The 19,628-nt window shown below is 47.3% G+C and overlaps 1 protein-coding gene across 4 annotated transcripts; it reads left to right on the forward strand.

Annotated features, from left to right (window-relative positions):
• Window positions 1-20: 20 nt before the first annotated feature.
• ARMCX4 (armadillo repeat containing X-linked 4) lies at window positions 21-15,215 on the forward strand. Of its 4 annotated transcripts, XM_082447493.1 has the most exons (6): window positions 21-147; window positions 624-697; window positions 1,447-1,524; window positions 1,863-1,943; window positions 2,220-2,310; window positions 2,659-15,215. In XM_082447493.1, the coding sequence occupies exon 6, from the start codon at window positions 2,804-2,806 to the stop codon at window positions 9,758-9,760; it is 6,957 nt and encodes a 2,318-aa protein (XP_082303619.1). In that variant the 5' UTR covers window positions 21-147; window positions 624-697; window positions 1,447-1,524; window positions 1,863-1,943; window positions 2,220-2,310; window positions 2,659-2,803; the 3' UTR covers window positions 9,761-15,215. The 4 variants fall into 4 exon arrangements, with proteins under 4 accessions (XP_082303619.1, XP_082303617.1, XP_082303620.1 ...); XM_082447491.1 differs by lacking the exon at window positions 624-697; XM_082447492.1 differs by lacking the exon at window positions 21-147 and having other exon boundaries at window positions 165-697.
• Window positions 15,216-19,628: the final 4,413 nt, after the last annotated feature.

Below are 19,628 nucleotides of genomic sequence, written 5' to 3' on the forward strand. Positions count from 1 at the left end.
GAGCTAGGCGGTGACGCGGGGTCCTCACGTGACCGGGAGCTGCAGAGCGACGCAGCCTTCGGTGCAGTCGTCACTCGTGTCTGGGTACCAGCTCCCCGCTGCCCTGCGAACGGCGGGCTGGCATCGGGCCCTGGGGAAGCGGAGCAGGTAAGGGCCCCGTGCGCCGAAGCCAGGGCGGCAGCGGACTGCGGATCCCCGGAGCTGGTCCGGGGGTGGCGGACAAAGCGGGCTCAAGTTCCCAGAGCCTTCGCTCAGATTCTCCCGAGCCCTCCTCCTCCTCCCTACGTCTGTGCTGGGGAACCTTGAGCTTTGACAGGACGAATGGTGGAGGGAGTGTCTCAAGAGGGAAATGCAGAGATTGAGATGCCCCATTCTCTCTGAATCTAATCACAGACCACACACACCCGCTCCGCTTCCTGCTCATTTCAGTGGAAGGGACACGCCACGGTGGCGTTTGCAGAGAAAATGGTGGGCCTTAGTGACTGGACGGCGGGGTTGGTGAGGGTGGTGTCTCGCAACGTGGGGAGGGACGTTTGATAACTGGGTTCCTGAATCCAGCGTTGGGATCTGTGTCCTGGGAACTGGTCCAAGCACTCAGTGCCTTTACTATCTCCTGTCTGAAGACAGTAATTCGGGGTGGCACTGTTCGCGGCAAGGCGAGGGAAGGAGAGGAGACAACTGCACAGGATCTGCGGAGGTTAGTGTGGGCGCGGGCACCCGCTGTGAACAGTTGAAGCGCTCTATGAATATTCTCTGTGACAGGAACTTAGGCGCCTCTATCTGGTTGGGATATAGGGTGGGGCTATAGTGGACTTTCCCTAAATTGCGTTTACTTACCAAGCTTGGGCTTTTTAACGTAAAGTGTATGTTGAAGACCAATAAAGACAGCAACTTTTCTAGGGATGCTTTTATTTGCGCCTCAGAAAATACAAATTGTTGTCACAAAGAATTACGTTTTTTTGTTTTGTTTTGGAGATAGCCTTTGAGGGGCAGGGATGGTGATTCTGCAGAAGCAAAAGCCTCCCTCCACCACACACACACCGTGTCTCATATGCTGGAGATTCCTAGAGATGGGTTTAAAGAGAAGTAGATGGCAGTAGGCTGTGATTCTAGAATATGGGATATGGGGGCCTCTCTGTGTCTCCTGGTTTTCCAGTTTTCCAGATTCTCCCACCTGTCTGCACAGGTGAAGGAAAAGATGGACTTTTGGGAGAAGCCCTAGAATCCTACAGGTGGTTTTAGAATAATTCGCCTCTGTCTCTCCCCCCTTTTTCCTGCCTCCCCTTTCCACCCTGCCCATTTCAGTGCTGGAGAAGCCCTAGGTTTTGCTTGCCAGAGAACAGATCTCTAAATCCAGTAAGGCAGGTACTGGGACCCATGTTTCAGATGCTGGGATGTCACAAGCACTCAACTTTCACCTTCCCTTTTTTCTCTGTTTTTTCCTAGGTCTACCCATAGAGCGACAGTAGGGCTGTTTACCACTGAAAGCAAGGGAAATTGGGAGACTGGCCTGGGACCGTGGAGGTTGGTGTGAAGATGGGCAGTGCCTGGGGGTAACAAGAGAGGGTGGGCATATAAGGTGGCTGAGACTTGAGACGGTCTCAGTGGAGGGTTCTTCTGCCCCTCCTACACTCTGCCAGATTTCCACAGTGTTGCTATGCCTCCTACTGATTTCAGTGCAGGAAATAGTAGGAATATTGGGGTAAGGGTGGGCTGGAGTGTGACGGAGAGAAGACTTGAAAGGATGGATCATATTAGCAAACTGGACATGGGCTCTCACAAGGCAGGGACTGGAGTCAGGGATCAAGGTGCTTGTTTGTTCTGTGAAGGACCCGGTCTCTACTATGTTTACTTGTCCACAGGTTGGTCTACAGGTCTGAAAGGCTTGAGATCACCGGAAGCAAAGAAACAAGGAGGAAATTATCCCTGATAGGTATAGACTGGTAAGAGGGTGGGGACTGGCTGGGTAGACATCTAAGATGGGTTGCTGGAGACCAGTGTCCATCCAGTAGGGCCAGTGTCCAGTCTGGAGGATCCTCAGTCTCTCCTTTTTCCAGTCACTTTTCCCACCATCTCTTCACTTACCCCACACCTTCACCTTTATTTTGGCACAGGGAGTGGGGCGAATTGAAGGGGATAGAGAGGTAGTTTGCTAATAATATATCTGTCACAACAAGAGCAAAATCTTCACTTCCGCCTGTCCATCTGTCTGTCTCTAGGTCCACAGATCTCATGAGTTTATAGATCTACTTTACGGTATATCTCCAATCAAGAGAAGGAAAGAGGAGGGAACTGCCTTGATCATTACAGGTTGGTATGAGGGTGGGGACCTGTGGGAGTGGTGACCAGAGTAGGTCCAGTAAAAATCGAAGTCTGAGGGCTTCCCAGTGTCTACCATTCATAGTCAGCCTTACCACCATCCTTTCCACTGTTCATTTGGTATAAGGAAATGTGTACAGAAGTACCTTGGGGGAAATTGTTGGGCACTGGGGAAGATGGAGAGGAGATAAAATAAAAGGGATGGAGAGAGAACTTGCTAATCGTCCTCTTCTTCCACCAAGCACATCATTTTTACACTTTCCTGTCCTTCTGTATCTATCTGTGCGATGCACAGAATTAGAAGAGAAATTTTAGTGCATTTCCTTCCTCCACTTCTAGGTCCACCTCCAGTGGCAACTGTAGTGGCCTTTGAGTGGCTGAAGACCAACACCCTCACAGGCCTACGTGCAGACCTACTACCCACTTTTCCCAGCCTGATTGAGCCCCTCTGTACCTTGTTCGTGTCTTCAGCAGGGGTGATTACATGGGTCGTGTTCAGGAAGTGGGCTGGGTGACCGCAGGACTGATGATCTGGGCTGGTGCTTGCTACTGCATTTACAGATTAACCAAGGGAAGAGCCCAGAGTGTGAGGAGACTTGCCAGAAATGGGTCCAGAGTCAAGATGGAGACTGTGGTTGGGATACAGAACCAGACCTTGGCGATGTGTGAAGCCATGGTTGGGACAGAGATTGAGACTAGACGCAAGCCCAAGACTGGAGCAGAAACTGGAGCAGGAGGTGGGGCTGGGGCGGAAGTAGAGACTAAGACCACTTCTACAGCCAGAATCAAAACCAACTCTCAAGCCAAGGCAATGGCTGAGGCAGAGACAGAGACCCAATCTGAAGCCAAAACAGTGGCTGGAACAGTGGTCATAACAGAGGCTGTGATTCTGACTGAGGCCAAAGCCAGTGAAGTGGCCATGAAAGAAGCAGTGACCCAAACTGACTCTGAGTCTGGGAGACTAGTCAAGAAAGAGGCAGTGACCCAGACCAAGGCTAAAGCTTGGGCACTTGGTGCTAGGGCAGAGACCAAGAAAGAAGCAATGACCCAGACCAAAGCAGAAACTCGTATATTGGCTGAAAAAGAGACAGAAATGAACAGAGTGATGGTGACACAGAATGAGGCCTTGGCAGTAATCAGGGAAGTGGCCAAGATGGGTGCCATAAACAAGATTGGAAATGTGGCTGAGACCAAGTTGAGAGCCCTGGAAGAGACTGTGAGTGTGGCCAAGACTCAGTCTGAGGCCAGGTCTGGTACCTCAGTTGAGGCTAAGGGAAATCATAACACCAAGTCCAAGGCAGAAGCTGGAGCAGACATGAAGTCCTGTGCACTGTCTCAGGCTGTGGCCAAGATCCAGGTTGACGACATGCTTGGTACTGGGGTTGAGGCCAAGGGGAATTGCAAAACCGCGTCTCAGGCTGGGTCTGTGGCAAATATGAGGGCTTCTGCTCAGCCTCAGATTGTAGCCAAGGCCCAGACTGAGGCCGTGCCTGGGGCAATGGTTGATGCTGGGGTTAATACCAATGCCATGTGTGAGGCAGGGGTGGGGGCAGGTACAAGTGCTTCTACACAATCTCAGACTGTGACCAAGAAACAGGCTGAGACAATGTCTGGTGCCAGGGTTGATGATAGGGGAAATAACAATGTCACATCTAGGGCAATGACTGGAGCTGACACGAGGGCTGCCGCTCAGCCTCAAGCTGTAGCCGGTGCTCAGACTGAGGCTACGCCTGATGCCAGGGGTAAGGGTAGAGGCAATTCCAATGCCGTATCTAAGGTGGTGGTTGGGACAGACACTGAGTCCTATACACAGCCTCAGCCTAAGGCCAATGTCCAGGCTGATGCCTTGCCTGATGACAGGATTAAGGCTCAGGGCAATGCCAACACCAAGCCTAAAGAAGAGGCTGGGACAGACACAAAGGCACAGTTTCAGACTTCCACTAAGAGCCAGGTTGAGGCTGTACCTAGTACCAGAGGTAAAGCTAGGGGCAAAGCCAAAGGCAAGTGTAAGGCAGGGGTCGGAGCAGACATGAAAACCTGTGCACAGCATCAAGCTGGGGTCAAGGCCCAAGCTGATGTTTTCCCTGATTCCAGGATTGATGGCAGGGGTGATCCTGATACCATTTCTGGGGCAGGGGCTAAGGCAGAACTGAGGGCCTGTGCTCAGCCTCAGGAAATGGCCAGTTCCCAGGGCGAGGCCTTGCCTGGTGCCAAGAAGAAGGTCCAGGACAATCCCAATGCTGTGTCTAAGTCAGGGGCTGGGCCACATGCAAAGAGCTCTGCACAGCCCCAGGCTATGGCCAATACCCAGGGGGAAGCCTTGCCTGGTGTCAAGAATAAAGTCCGGGGCAATCCCAATGCTGTGTCTAAGGCAGGTACTGGGCCAGATACAAAGGGCTCTGCCCAGCCTGAAACAGATACAACAAGCCCTGCTCAGCCCCAGGCTGTGGCCAATTCTCAGGGTGAGGCCTTGTGTGGTACTAAGAATAAGGTCCGGGGCAATCCCAATGCTGTGTGTAAAGCAGGGACTGGACCAGATACAAAGAACTCTGCCCAGCCCCAAGCTGTGGCCAATTCCCAAGGTGAGACTTTGCCTGGTGTCAAGATTAAAGTCAGGGGCAATCCCAATGCTGTGTCTAAGGCGGGGGCTGGGCCAGATACAAGGGGCTCTGCCCAGCCTCAAACAGATACAACAGGCTCTGCTCAGCCCCAGGCTGCGGTCAGTTCTCAGGGTGAAGACTCACCTGGTACTAAGAATAAGGTCTGGGGCAATCCCAATGCTGTGTCTAAAGCAGGGTCTGGGCCAGATACAACGTGTTCTGCCCAGCCTCAAACAGATACAACAAACACTGTCCAGCCCCAAGCAGTGGCCAATTCTCAGGGTGAGGTCTTGCCTGCTGCCAAGAATAAGGTCAGGGGTAATCCCAATGATGTGTCTAAGGCAGAGGCTGGAGCAGATACAGTGGGCTCTGTTCAGCCTCAAGCTGAGTCTAATTCCCAAGGTGAAGCCTTACCTGGTGCCAGAAATAAGGTCCGGGGCAATCCCAATGCTGTGTCTAAGGTAGGGTCTGGGCCAGATACAAAGGGCTCTGCCCAGCCCCAGGCTGCAGCCAATTCCCAAGGTGAGACCTTATATGGTACTAAGAATAAGGTCCGGGGCAATCCCAATGCTGTGTCTAAGGTAGGGTCTAAGACAGATACGAAGGGCTCTGCTCAGCCCCAGGCTGCAGCCACTTCCCTGGGTGAGGCCTTGTGTAGTACTAAGAATAAGGTCCGGGGCAATCCCAGTGCTGTGTCTAAGGCAGGGGCTGGGCCAGATACAGCAGACTCTGCCCAGCCTCAGACAGATACAACAGGCTCTACTCAGCCCCAGGCTGTGGCCAGTTCCCAGGGTGACGCCTTGCTTGGTGCCAGGAGTAAGGTCAAGGGCAATCCCAATGCTGTGTCTAAAGCAGGGACTGGACCAGGTACAACAGGCTCTGCCCCACCCCAGGCTGTGGCCAATTCCCAGGGTGAGGGCTTGCTTGGTGCCAGGAGTAAGGTTAGGGGCAGTCGTGTTGCTGAGTCTAAGGTAGAGGCTGGAGCAGGTACGATGGGCTCTGGCCAGCGTCAGTCTGTAGCCCATTCCCAGAGTAAGACCTCGTCTGGGGCAAAGGACAAGGCTATGCGTAAGTCTGAGGCAGAAGCCATAGGAGATGTCTCTGTAAAGCCCAAGGCTAAGGCCACGCCCACTTCTGAGAGTGAGGGTGGGGCAGGCACTCAGGCCTGCAAAAAGTCTCAGCCTAAGGTCCATGACTACTACTGGAATGGGATTGGTGTTGAGGACTGGATTGCTTCTGAGCGATGGATCAAATTTAGGTTTCAGGCTAGGGATGGATACTGGGAGAATAGCATGTCCTGGGCTGATGATGAGAATGAAGCCAATGTTGAATCCTGGAGTGCGACTAGGGGTGAGAATGAGGTTGGTATTCAGTCCTGGGCTGGAGCTGGGGACCAGGCCAGTGGAGGGCTCTGGGCTGGGAGTCACACCAGTGAACAGTCCTGGGCTGCAGGCCAGGCCAGTGGGGGTTACTGGGTAGAGGCTGGGGACAAGGCTGTTGGAGGGTCCTGGACTGTGGCTGAGAACCAGGCCAGTGGGGCTTCTTGGGCTGGCACTGGGAACCAGGCTGTTGTGGTGCCCTGGACTGGAGCTCAGGCCAGTGAGAGTTCCTGGGCTGGGGGCCAGGCCAGTGGGGTATCCTGGACTGGAGGAGAGGCCATTGGAGTGTCCTGGACTGTGGTTGAGAACCAGGCCAATGGAGCATCCTGGGCTGGGGCTGAGGCACAGGCCGGTGGAAGGTCCCAGGATGGGGCTGGGATTCAGGCTAATGGAGGGTCCTGGGCTCAGGCTACGGCTGGGAATGTGGTTAACATTGGGTACTGGGCTGTGGCTGTGGACCAGGCTACTGGAGGGTCCTGGATTCTGACTAGTGATCTGTCTGGCGGTGCGTCCTGGGTTGGGACTAGTGATTTGTCTGGTGGTGGATCCAAGCCTAGACTTGAGGATCAGACCAATGAAAATGTGTCCTGGGCTGGAGCTGGGCTGGGGCCTGAAAACCAGTCCAGGGGAAGGACCTGGGCTGACACTGCGGACCAAGCCAGTGGAGGGTCTGGGCTAGGGCTTGTGGATCAGTCCAGTGGTGGGTCCTGGGTTACGGCTGGAGAACAGCCCAATAGAGGGTCTAGGCCAGGGTTTGCAGACCAGTCCAGTGTTGGGTCCTGGGCTGGCACTGGGAACCAGGCCAGTGAAGGATTCTTGGTGGGGGTCGTGGATCAGGCCAGTGGGGGTTCTTGGACTGGGACTGGTGATCAGTCTGGTGGTGGGTCCAAGCCTGGATTTAAGGATCAGGTCAGTGAAGAAGGGTCTTTGGCTGGGGCTGGTAGCCAGGCTGGTGGAGGGACTAGGTCGGGGCCTGAGGACCAGTCCAGTGGAGGATCTTGGGCTGACTCTGGGGACCAAGCCAGTGGAGGTTTCTTGGTTGGGGCTGTGGACCAGGCCAATGAAGGGTCCTGGGTTGGACCTGGGCATCAGGCTGGTGGTGAGGCAAAGCCTAGATATGAGGATCAGGCCAAATCTGGAAGAGCGTCTTGGGCTGACAGTGGGGGCCAGGCGAGTGGAGGGTCTACACTGGGGCCCAGGGACCAGTCCGTTGGAGATTCCTGGGCTGGCATTGGGGACCAGGCCAGTGGAGGATCCAGGCCGGTGCTCAAGGATCAGTCCACTGGATGGTTCTATGCTTGCAGTGGGAGTCAGGCCAATACAGGAGGGTCCTGGGGTGGGGCTAGTGGCCAGGCCATTGGAGGGCCCATGAACCAGTCCAGTGGTGGGTCCTGGGCTGATACTGGGAGTCAGGTCAGTGGAGGGTCTTGGGCTGGGGCTGGGGATCAGGCTGGTAGCTGTTCCAAACCTGGATTTGAGGATCAGGCCAGTGGAGGAGCGTTCTGGTCTGGTGCTCAGGACCAGGCCATTGGAGGGTCTAGTCCAGGGCTTGCAGACCAGCCCAGTGGTGGGTCCTGGGTTGGCACTGGGAGTCAGGCCAGTGGAAGGTCCTGGATTGTGGCTGGGGATCAAGCTGGTAGCTGTTCCAAAGCTGGGTTTGAGGATCAGGCCAGTGGAGGAGGCTCCTGGGCTGGCACTGGGGATCAGGCTTGTGGAAAATCCTGGGCTGGGTCTAAGCCTGGGAATGAGGCCAGTAGAGGGTCTAGCCTGGGGCCTGAAGAGCAGGCAAGTGGAGGGTCCTGGGCTAGGCCTGGAGACCAGACCAGTAGAAGGTCTCAGGTGAGTGCTGGGACAGAGGCCAGTGAAGGATCCTGGTTTGGGGCTGGGAGTGAGGCTAGTACAGGGTCTTGGTTCTGGAGAGGGGAAGAAGCTGGTATTGTGTCTAGTCCTGGAGATAAAAATGAGGCCAGTATTGAATCCAGCTCAGTGGTTAGGGAAGAGGCTGTCATTAGTTCTAGATTTGGGGCTGAGAACAAAAACAGTATTGGGTCCTGGATCAGATCTGATGAGGCTGCCTGTATGGATTCCTGTGTGGGGGCCGAGGCTGGGGCTGGGGTTGGGGCTGAGGTGAGGCAGGAGTCTTGGCTCTGGGATGGAGATGCAGCCACTACAGGGTCTAGGCTTGGGGTTGGGGAAGAGGCTGGCATGGGGTCCTGGACTTTGGCTGGGGATGTAGATGAGGATGAGCTAAGTAGGGCATCCAGCCCTGATATTGAGGAGATAAGTTTAAGGTCCTTGTTTTGGGCTGAGAGTGAGAACAGTAATGCATTCAGATCTAAGCGTGAGAAGGATGTCAGTTTTGAGCGTAGGGCTGGAGATAAGGCCAGCACCAAAGACAAGCTTGAAGCTGCTGGTGGAGTCGATGTAAAGTCTTGTTTCTGGGATGGTAATGAAAACAGAAGTGAGGATAAATCTGCACCTAAGACTAAAGCCAAAAAGTCAGCTGAATCAAGAGTCACATATCCATCCATGGTCCCTGGGGCAGGAATGGGGTCATGGGCCGGAGCCATGATCTGGACAGAAATGAAATTTCCATACCAAAATGAGTCCTGCTTCCCACCTGAAGATGAGCTCAGAAAGCAGATCAGGTCTGGGGAGAAAACTCAGCCTTGGGCCTGCCGCTGTAGACGTGAAACTAATATGGATCCACGAGAGCTTGAAAAACTCATTTGCATGATTGAGATGACTGAAGATCCTTCTATTCATGAAATAGCCAATAATGCTCTGTATAACAGTCGTGATTACCCATTTTCCCATGAAGTCATTCGTAATGCAGGTAGAATCTCAATTATTGAAGGCTTGCTCAATAATCCCTACCCCAGTGTTAGGCAGAAGGCTTTAAATGCACTGAATAACATCTCGGTGGCTGCTGAAAATCATAGGAAGGTTAAAACATACTTAAACCAAGTATGTGAAGACACCATCACCTATCCCTTGAATTCAAATGTGCAGCTGGCTGGATTGAGATTGATAAAGCACCTGACTATTATTAGTGAATATCAGCATATGGTTACAAATTACATTTCAGAATTTCTTCGTTTGTTAACTGTGGGAAGTGGAGAAACTAAAGACCATATTTTGGGAATGCTTTTAAATTTCTCTAAAAATCCATCTATGACAAAAGACTTGCTCATTGCCAATGCACCGGCGTCACTGATTAATATCTTTAGCAAGAAAGAGACAAAGGAAAATATTCTTAATGCTCTTTCACTATTTGAAAATATAAATTACCATTTTAAAAGAAGAGCAAAAGTATTTACCCAGGACAAGTTCAGTAAAAATTCCCTTTATTTCATATTCCAACGACCTAAAGCATGTGCCAAGAAACTTCGAGTCTTAGCAGCAGAATACAATGACCCTGAGGTGAAAGAAAGAGTTGAGCTATTATTAAGTAAACTCTGATTAGTTGTAATTTTCCAAACAAATTTGAGTAATATTTTGGTTTTGCAGCCTGGAAGTAATGCACATTGTAAATTGCATTATAATTTCTAAAGTGATGTTGCTTATGATGGTCGTTAGCTGGACCACTTTATGAACACCAAATGAATTCAATCTTGTACTGAAAATACATGTGTTGATTTTTACCTTGTCTGGATTGAGATATTTTTGGTATGCTTCATGAGCAGAAACTGAACTGATTCTTCATAAGTAAGGTAATCTTTGGTCCTTTGTGTGGACTTATGTTTATAAATTTGAGACTTTATTTTTATGTCATCAATAAAGTTGTGTGTTTTAAGCAGAAAAAAAGACACGTCTTTGTCCTTGAATCTGTGATCTATTTGGAAAGGCAAGATGTATGGAAACAAAAAGATACTAACAAAACCGGAGAACCTCTGATCATAGCCAGCTGTTTCCTATTAGTGCTTAAAGGCAGAAGAAACTTCTGCATGCAACAGTGTTCAGGGAAAGTTTTGCAGAGGAGGGGGCACTTAAGTAAGCTGGGCATGAAAGACAGGATAAAAACAGGGCAGAAGGGCATTGGAGGAAGGAGGAGTGATGGGAAGAAAGGCATGGAGGTGGGAATTTTGCTCCACAGAGGAGGCTGGCCTGCCTGGAGTACAAAGTGTGGGGAGGGGAGTGATGGGAAATACAGTCCAGCACTTGGGTGAGTCCCATTCATGGAGGATCCCTGATTTCTAAACTGAGGTGTCTGTATATTCTACCCACCTCTGGGGGACACGAAAGCCTTTTGTGACCAGAGGAGTGACAAGATGAAAGGAACATTATGTGGCTGACTTGTGTGCAGAATGGGTCAGAGTTGGGGTGGGGACAGGAGTGGCCACTGGAGATTGGAACACCACTTAGGAAGTTACCACCATAGTTCAGGCATAGTTGCTAAAGGCGTGAAATTTCACTGGTGGCAATGGGAGTGGCAAGGGGAGGAAGTAAATGAGAGACACTTTGAATGAAGAAGTGCTGGAACCTATCCTGGAGACATACAGAGAGGGACAATTTTATTGTAGGGTCCTGAGGGCATTTGATAGGAAAACATCCTCTTTCTTGTCCAACTCTGGTGTCTATGGGAGTGAATATGTTAGTGATTATTTTGGAATTATGAAAAAATATAATAGAAGAAAGAATAATTTTTAGAGCTTCTATCAGACTTCTTTTACAAGATTGGTTGGGGCAGGGTCTTTATGGAACCATCGAGAGGGCTGTTGGCATCCATACTGGAGAAGATCCACCTCTCTTCCAACCCAGAGTATGGTGAGAGTGTGGGTGGAGGGACACTTTCAAACTGTGGTGGTGGGAGCATACTTGGTACAAGATCCATTTGGATACATGTTTTAGAAGCTTTCAAGATGTGCACGCTCTTTGACCCAGAAATTCCTCTTGTAGAAATTTATCATTAGGAGATAATCAAATAATTGGCTTGTACAAGGCTGTGCATCTGCACCTTTTTGAAGAGTGAAAAATTGTGAATGACCCAAGTGTCTTGAAATAGGCACTTGGCTAAGAAATTAAAGTATGTCTACACATTGAGACATTATGCAGCTCTTGAAACTGTTGATGGGCAACTATACTTATTTACATGGGAAAAACTCAGCATATAATCTTAAATGGGGAAAATAGGCTGCAAAAGCACATGCTCTACTTTTTATGAAGAAAGAACATATATTTAAATTATGTCTATGTATAAACTTTGGTGTGTATACTCTTGAGAATGTGGATAGTTCCCTGTGAGTGTAAGATTAATGGGTAATTTTACCTGTTTTTTACTCATCTGTATTTTCTGATATTTATATAATAAACCAGGACTTTTTGCATAATTTACTAAAAGGAAACGGATGAATTCAGGCTAAGCAGGCCTGTTAATAGCATTTCAGGGCACTAGAGCAAAAGTATAAATGGAGGTTCACATATTTATGTCTGAATATTTGAAAGGTATAAATAAAATTTTAAAATAAATATTACTTAAATAAAGCCAGAAATATAAGTATAAATGTTTGAAATTTTAAATTTCATTAATCGTTTTGAAAGTAAAGCTGTTCTCAATTCTACCATTTGATGGTCACCAACTTTCCAGTGGAAAAAATGATGTCATACTTGTGGTGAATTCTGCAATCTGCTGCCCTAATCCTCCTTCAGGAATAAAGAGTTTATTATTTCAGTTGCTAGGAGTGCTGCCAGCAGACAGCCCTCAGCTGTCAGCCCTCTTCAGGAATTGCCTCAGCTAGAAAGCCCCCTCCCCCAAGGTCATACCTCCTTTCTGGGGTACTTCACATTCAATGACTGATCTACATGGCCTTCTTGCCCCAAATGGGACAGCTTAACTTCTCCCTCTGTCCAATCCTGCTTCCTTCTTTTCCTTTCCACAGGTTTTAATCCTAAGAGCATTCCCTAATAAAAGCCCTTCATGCTGAACCCTGTCTCTGAGTCTGCCCTCCAGGAAGCCAACCTACAAAAGTTGGTACAAGAAGAGGTTGAGAAAAGCATACACTGTGATGAAATTTAGGAGATGGATCATCTGCTGCCCAGCTGGCAATGAGGACCCCATCATTTGTGGTAGGTGGAGTAGATAGACACGTGGAACAGGTAGCAGAGGAGTTAGAGCTTTCACTGGAGGTGAACTAGAATGGCATTCATGGAAGGGAATGCATTAACTGGTGCCATGTGGTAGACATTTGAGAAATACGTGAGGTATATTAAATATAAGGAAGTCCAGAAAATTGGGTGGCTATTGCTCAGCTTGATGGACCTCTAGGAAAAGATAATGAAAAGCTGAATTAAATTAGTCAACAATTTAAGCTATGTGTGAAAGCCAGAGGGTTTCATTCACAGCATATAAAGAGGCCCTCATCTTTTTCAGGTAGAGAATAGAGAAATCTGAGGACCAAGCCCAGGACTTATTGAAACAAGCTTCAAAGAAAGTTAAAATCTAAACCAAGATAAGTCTGCTATGCCAAGACCAGGGCCCTGGTTAGGAAGGAATGTGACCCTGACACATGGAATGGGGACATCTGGATTGATGTCCCTAAATGTCTTATATCCTCAGATTTCCCTGAGCTCCTTGAGCGTTCAGAAGTGTCCCACTCCTTCCTATTAAGGGTTAGTGCTTCACCTTGCTTGAACATGCAGAGCCCTTTCCCTTGTAAGATAATGTGTGTTTCCCACAGAATCTGACCCCACCTCCCATCCTGGCCACTGGGCCTATGTCTAGGGTTAAGTTACATAACTTCGTTGGTGTTGTGCTGGGCCTAATAAGGAAGGAAAGGGAATATCTCAAGAAGGAGCTGCAGGACCTAGCCAGCATGTTCTAGCAGGTGCTGAGGAAGTAAGCATGGGATTGAATTCTGAGGGCCTTGATCAGGGGAGCTAGAATATAAAATTGAGTAAGGGAGAATTAATTGATTAGAGAGTCCTCTACCAAGATACAGGATTTAACATCCTGGAAAAGATCCCAGGAGATCAATGTGAACTCACTATTAGAATGGCTCCTCAAAGAATGGCAAAAAACCAATGGCCCACATTGAGGTATAAAGGCCAGGGTTGCCATTGCAGATGGTGGGAGAAGGGATTAAAGGCTCAGGGAAGTGGGAATAGAATAAATATATTATAAAGCCAGAAAGCCCTCCAGAGGACTATGTTCTGGAGGAGGACCCAAAGGACACACCATTTCCTAAAGCTATAAGGAATGCACTGGTTAAAGGGTTACCAGCATCACTGAGAAGTTCAGTGGTGGCTTGCCTCTGCAGAGCAGGGCTCAGAGTAGGGGAGGGTATTATAAGATGAAGATCACTGATAGAAATGGTGATGCCACTGAAACAATCGAGACAGGATAACTGTACTCAATTGTCAGAAGTCAGGTAGATGCAAATACCATAATGCACCACAGGGTCAGAGTCATAGGCCGGGAGGCCTGATCTGCAGAGAGCTTTGGAGAGGGTTAATAGAACACAGTGCTCCTCCTGGTAGATAGATGGTTAAGAGGTAGTTAATAGAATGTGGGTGGTCGATATAACACATTGCCCTAGGGAAAACAGGCGTCCAACAATTTGTATTCAATCTGTACAATCAAAAAAAAATAATCAAAGATACTCAGAAGTCTGAGGGAAGGTGCCTCAATAAGAAGTCACACTCTCCTGCTCAGCTTTCGCCTTAAGTCAGTTTTTGATCCAGAGAGCACTGTTTGAAGGAGTGGGGTACCCAGGACTGATTCCTCCAGTCCTTCCATTTACGAAGGTAACTGTGTGCTGGGGAAAGAGGAATACCCAAACATTTTGAGGGCTGATGGACCTTGGTTGTGAGTTGCTATTGATACCCAGAGACCTAACGTGTCATCATGCCTCACCCTTGTTAGAATAGGGGCAGATGGAAGCCAGAAGTTATATAGGCTTCTAGTCTATGTTGGGTTTATAGTGGCTCCACTGGGTCCACAGACTCACTCAATGGTTATTTTTCTGGTTTTTGAATATATAATTGGAATAGACATTATGATAGTTGGTACAAGCCCCATATTGGTTCCTTGGCATGTGGAGTCAGAGCTATTTGTAGATGAGGCCAAGTGGAAGCTTTGAAATTGCTGTCCTCTTCCTTGGCAAAGATAGTAAATGAAAACATATAGATAACATCTTGGAGAGGATGGCTGAAGTTAGTGCCACCTAAAGACCTAAAGAATGCTGGGATGTGGTCCCCATCATATCTCCATTTAATGCATCAGTTTGGGCCCCTGAAAAATGTGGACAGAGTCTGGTAGATGACAGTAGACTACTGTAAACTCAACCAACTAGTGGCACAAGGGCAGTTGCCATGTCAGATACGATATCTTTGCTAGAACAGGATGACATGGCCTTAGGTACCTAGTACAGTAATCAGCTACTGATTTGGAAAATATTTTTTTCCTATCCCTATCAGAATGGAACATCATAAAAGTTCACATTCACATAGAATGACAACAGTATACATTTATAGTTTTTCCTCAAGACTCTACTCACTCTCCTGTCCTCTGTCATGGTATAGTCTGAAGAGATCTGGACCATCTGAATATGATACTAGTCCACTGTGTTGATGACATCATGCTAGTTGGACCAAATGGCTAAGAAGTGGGTAGCACGTTGGAGGCCTTGGTAAGACATGTGTACTCCTGAGGATGGGAGATAAACCCTACAAAGATCCAGGGGCTGGCTACATTAAGTACAGTTTTTAGGGGTTGAATGGTCTGGGGCATGCCAGGAGATTCCCTCTAAAAGTACAGTACAAATTACTGCATTTTCCACCTTCCTCATGAAGAAGGAAGCTCAGTGTCTTGTAGGCTTTATTGGGTTCTGGAAGCAGCACATTTAACATCTGGAATTACTGTTTTGACCCACATACTGGGTAACATGAAAAGCTGCCAACTTTGAGTGGGGCCTTAAACCAGGCTGTGGTTTCAAGCAGTCCTGCCACTTGGACCATGCAGTCAATAGACTCTAAGGTATTAGAGATATCTGTGTTGGTGGAAGATGCCATGTGGAGTTTTTGGCAAGCCCCAATGGGAAGGTCACAACTTAGACCAGAACTTAGATTCTGGAACAAAGTCGTGCCACATGCAGTGGAGAATTATATATATTTTAAAAACAGCTCCTGATATGCTACTGTGTCCTGGTAGAGATGGAATACATGGTCATAGGACATCAAATGACCGTGCAAGTGACCATACAACCAGAACTGCCCATTATGAACTGAGTTCTGTCAGATCCTCCAAGGTATAAGGGAGGGCAGGCCCAGCAACAAGATGGAAGTTTTACACACAGGATCAAGCACAAGCAGGACTGGAGGGTATAAGCACCTGCACAATCAGCTAGAGCAGATCCTCCATGATATCCACCACTGTTGCGCTAGCACCTTTCACACTCCTTACACCTGTGGCCTCATGGGAGATCTTTTCTGACAAGCTGACTGAGAAGGAAAAACCCCAGCCTTATTTATAGATTGGTGGGCTTGGTATGTGGGTATCAACCAGGACAGCAACTCCAGCCTGAGAAACCCATGATGATCAGGAATGAGGGTCTGGATCATACCACCAGGCAAACCACCAAGACCCTAAGAGTGATTGGGATCTGTAATTGATAGTGGAAGAGAGGGATGGTCATTTTCAGCTTTGAGACCAGCTGCAGTGTTGGGGGCTATAGTTTAAGTTTCCCCTAGGAAGAGAGGCCTACCAGACCCCTGGAAGAGCTGATCCTGGAACTTACATAAAGCGGATCGGGGAGGCACAAGGGGTGGACTGTGGTGGATACTGCAATGCCCTGCCCAGAGTTCCCTTTAGCAATAAAGGCCTTATTACTTCAGTTGTTAAGAATGTTGCCATCAGAGAGCCCTTGGCTGCCAGCCCCATTCAGGAATCTCCTCATCTGAGAATTGTCTTGTTCAAGATCACACCCTATTCTCAGAGTGTCCCACATCCAATGGCTCACTGATGCTGTGTATAAAGGCCTGGTCCTCTTGCCCCTACTTGAGATAGCTTTGAAGTTTCATCCTAACTTCAGAATTCCCTACAGTGTATGCTGAGGCATTCTACTGATAGTGCACTGACATTTGATTTTTTCCTCTTTTCATTCCTGCTTATTTTCTCCCTTTTCTTCCATAAATGTTTATCCCAGGAGCTCTCCCCAATAAACCTCCTATACTAATCTTTGTCTCATAATCTGTTTCCTGGGAATCCAATCTGTGACAACGATTCATGTGTGTTTCTCTCTCTCCATACATCCCCAAATCAAGAGTCATATCTGTTGTTTAATGTTGTGAAATATTCTTTAGCCTCTATATGCAACTGTTGCAAATATTGCATTAATTTTTTATTACTTTGGAACCACAAACCAGAAAATAAATACAAACAAGAAAATGGACACTACTGGGAAATTAAAGTTTGTTAAGCAAAAATCTATGGCATTCATGTATCTGAGAAGAAGGCTCTGACAAGGTAGCTTGTTTTTTTCTCTTCCCTAAGTGGTTCACTGCTAGAATCTTCCCTGTAGTCTGAAATAATGTCTATTTCTTATGTCAGCAGTGGCACAATCCACAAATCTTCATGGCATTTGGACACAGTTGCCTTTTGTTTAAAGGAGACAGGGAAACAGATGTGGAGAAGCATTTTCCTGGAGCCTGAACAGTGTTAGTCAAAGTACAGATGTTTAGGCCTATAAGTTGCATTGTACCAACAATGAGCACCAGATCCCATGTAACACAGGCACCCATGTGTTCTTTAATAAGTGTGTGTGTGTGTGTGTGTGTGTGTGTGTTTGTGTGTGATATGCAGGACCCTTCAAAGCATGGGGTTTAGGGTGGCCCTCGTCCCCAGTTCTAGGGGCAGCAATGAGGCTAAGATAGCAGTGGATAACATTCCTAGATGTTTTGGAAAATTAAGTGATCTTATAGCCAGTTCTGGGTCTGACTGTGGCCCTGGGTCCCCAGATTCTTACTCTAGTGTTGTTGTTACAGCATACTCAGGGATCAGGGGTTGGTTTAAGGTTTTGGGTACAGTGGCCTTGCTGGGTCATGCACATATGAAGTACAATTTAACATCACTTTTTGAAGATGAAAATTCAGTCCTTCTTCTAGGGGAAAAAGGCCTATTTCTGGGAAACACATGAACTAATTGGCCCTGAAGGCAGTGTGGTGTAGGAGAAAGAGTACAGTCTGGAGTACAGAATGAAGGAGGAAGGGTATTAACATTTCTTTTCTCTTTCTATTTTTCAAACATGAAGGAGTAGAATTGGGAGAGGAAGGGAATGAATCTTGTTTGAATTCTTTGAATTTGAGGTCCTTTTGGGACTTTCAAGTGGAGATGCTCAGTGTTCATTTGAAAAATATGGATATAGAGCACAGAAGAAAGGTCTGACTAAAGATATGTATTGTAGATGATAACTGAAGCCAGGGAGTGAGTCAGGTAGCCCCAGCAAGGGGTACAGACTGAAAAACTGAGAGCAGAATGCTGAGGAAGCTCTATATGTGTGAGACTTGGGCAAGCAGGAATGCAGAACTGAAACCAAGTGTACAGCCTCCCATCTATATTGCAATGCATACCTCTATACATTCTTTTCTCCGTTTTAAGAAAATTGTGGTAAAATACAGAAAACGTTTACCATCTTCACCATTTTTAAGTGTACAGTTCATTGACATTTAGTACATTCACATTGTTGCATGACCATCACCACCATCCATCTCTAAAACTCTTTCCATCTTCCCAAACTGAAATTCTATACCCGTTAAACAATAACTCCCCATTAAGGTGGATGGACCTAGAGTCTGTCATATGGAATGAAGTAAGTCAGAAGGAGAAGAACAAATACCGTATGCTAACACATATATATGGAATCTAAAAAACAAAAAACAAAAAACAAAAAAAACAAATGGTTCTGAAGAACCTAGGGGCAGGACAGGAATAAAGACGCAGATGTAGAGAATGGACTTGACACGGCGAGGGGGAAGGGTAAGGTGGGACGGAGTGAGAGAGTAGCACTGACATATATACACTATCAAATGTAAAATAGATAGCTACTGGGAAGCAGCTGCATCGAAAGGGGAGATCAGCTCGGTGCTTTGTGACCACCTAGGGGGTGGGATAGGGAGGGTGGGAGGGAGACGCAAGAGGGAGGGGATATGGGGATATATGTATACATATAGTTGATTCACTTTGTTATACAGAAGAAACTAACACAACATTGTAAAGCAATTATACTCCAATAAAGATGTTAAAAAAAAAAAAACTCCCCATTATCCCATCCCCATGGCAACCACCATTCTACTGTCTGTCTATGAATTTGACTACTTGAGGTACCTCATTTAAGTGGAGTCGTTCAGTATTTGTCCTTTTATGACTGGCTTCTTTCTTTCTTTCTTCTTTTTTTTTTTTGGCTGCGCCAGGCAGCATGTGGGATCTTAGTTCCCTAACCAGGGATCAAACCCATGCCCCTTGCAGTGGAAGCGCAGAGTCTTAACCACTCGCCTGCCAGGAATGTCCCTATGACTGGCTTATTTCATTGAGGATAATGTCCCTGTATTAATCTGCTTGGGCTGCTGAAACAAAATACCACAGACTGGGTGGCTTGAAAAACAGAAATTTATTTTCTCACAGTTCTGGAGCCTGGGAAGTCCAAGATTAGGTGCTGGTAAACTTAGTTTCCGTGAGAGCTTTCCTCTTGGCTTGTAGACAGCCGCCTTCTCACTATGACCTCACATGGCCTTTTCTTGGTGCATGTGTGTGGAGAGAGAGCAAGTGAGCTTTCTGATATCTCTTCTTATAAGGACACCAATCCTATAGGATCAGGGATCCACCCTTATGGACTCATTTAACCTTAATTACTTCCTTAGAGGACCTATCTCCAAATACAGCCATACTGGGGGTAAGGCCTTCAACGTATGAATTTGCGGGGAACACACATTCAGCCCATAACAATCCTTAAGTTTTCTGTACACGTTTGGAGTCCTGGTTTTTTAAAATGTAATTTTTATAGTTATAGAGTACCATAAGGCTTATAACAGCAACAATAAAAATCTACCAGAACTTTGCTTCATCTTTCCCCATCCCACATTTCTCCTCCTCAGAGAGAATCACTTGCAAATCTTTTAACTATTTCTTCTGGTATCACTCCATATTTCTTTTTTTTTTTTTTTTTTTTAATTTTTATTTTTTATTTTTTTTAGAGAACAAGCATTATTTATATACTCAGTACATAAAACTGAGTCCAATATTATGGTTTTTAAAATTCAAATATGGTTGATTTACAATGTTGTATTATGTATGCTGTTCAGTTTCAGGTGTACAGTAAAGTGATTCAGTTATACATAC

The sequence above is a fragment of the Balaenoptera physalus genome (assembly GCF_965194825.1).
Source record: "Balaenoptera physalus genome assembly, chromosome: X".
NCBI lineage: Eukaryota > Metazoa > Chordata > Mammalia > Artiodactyla > Balaenopteridae > Balaenoptera > Balaenoptera physalus.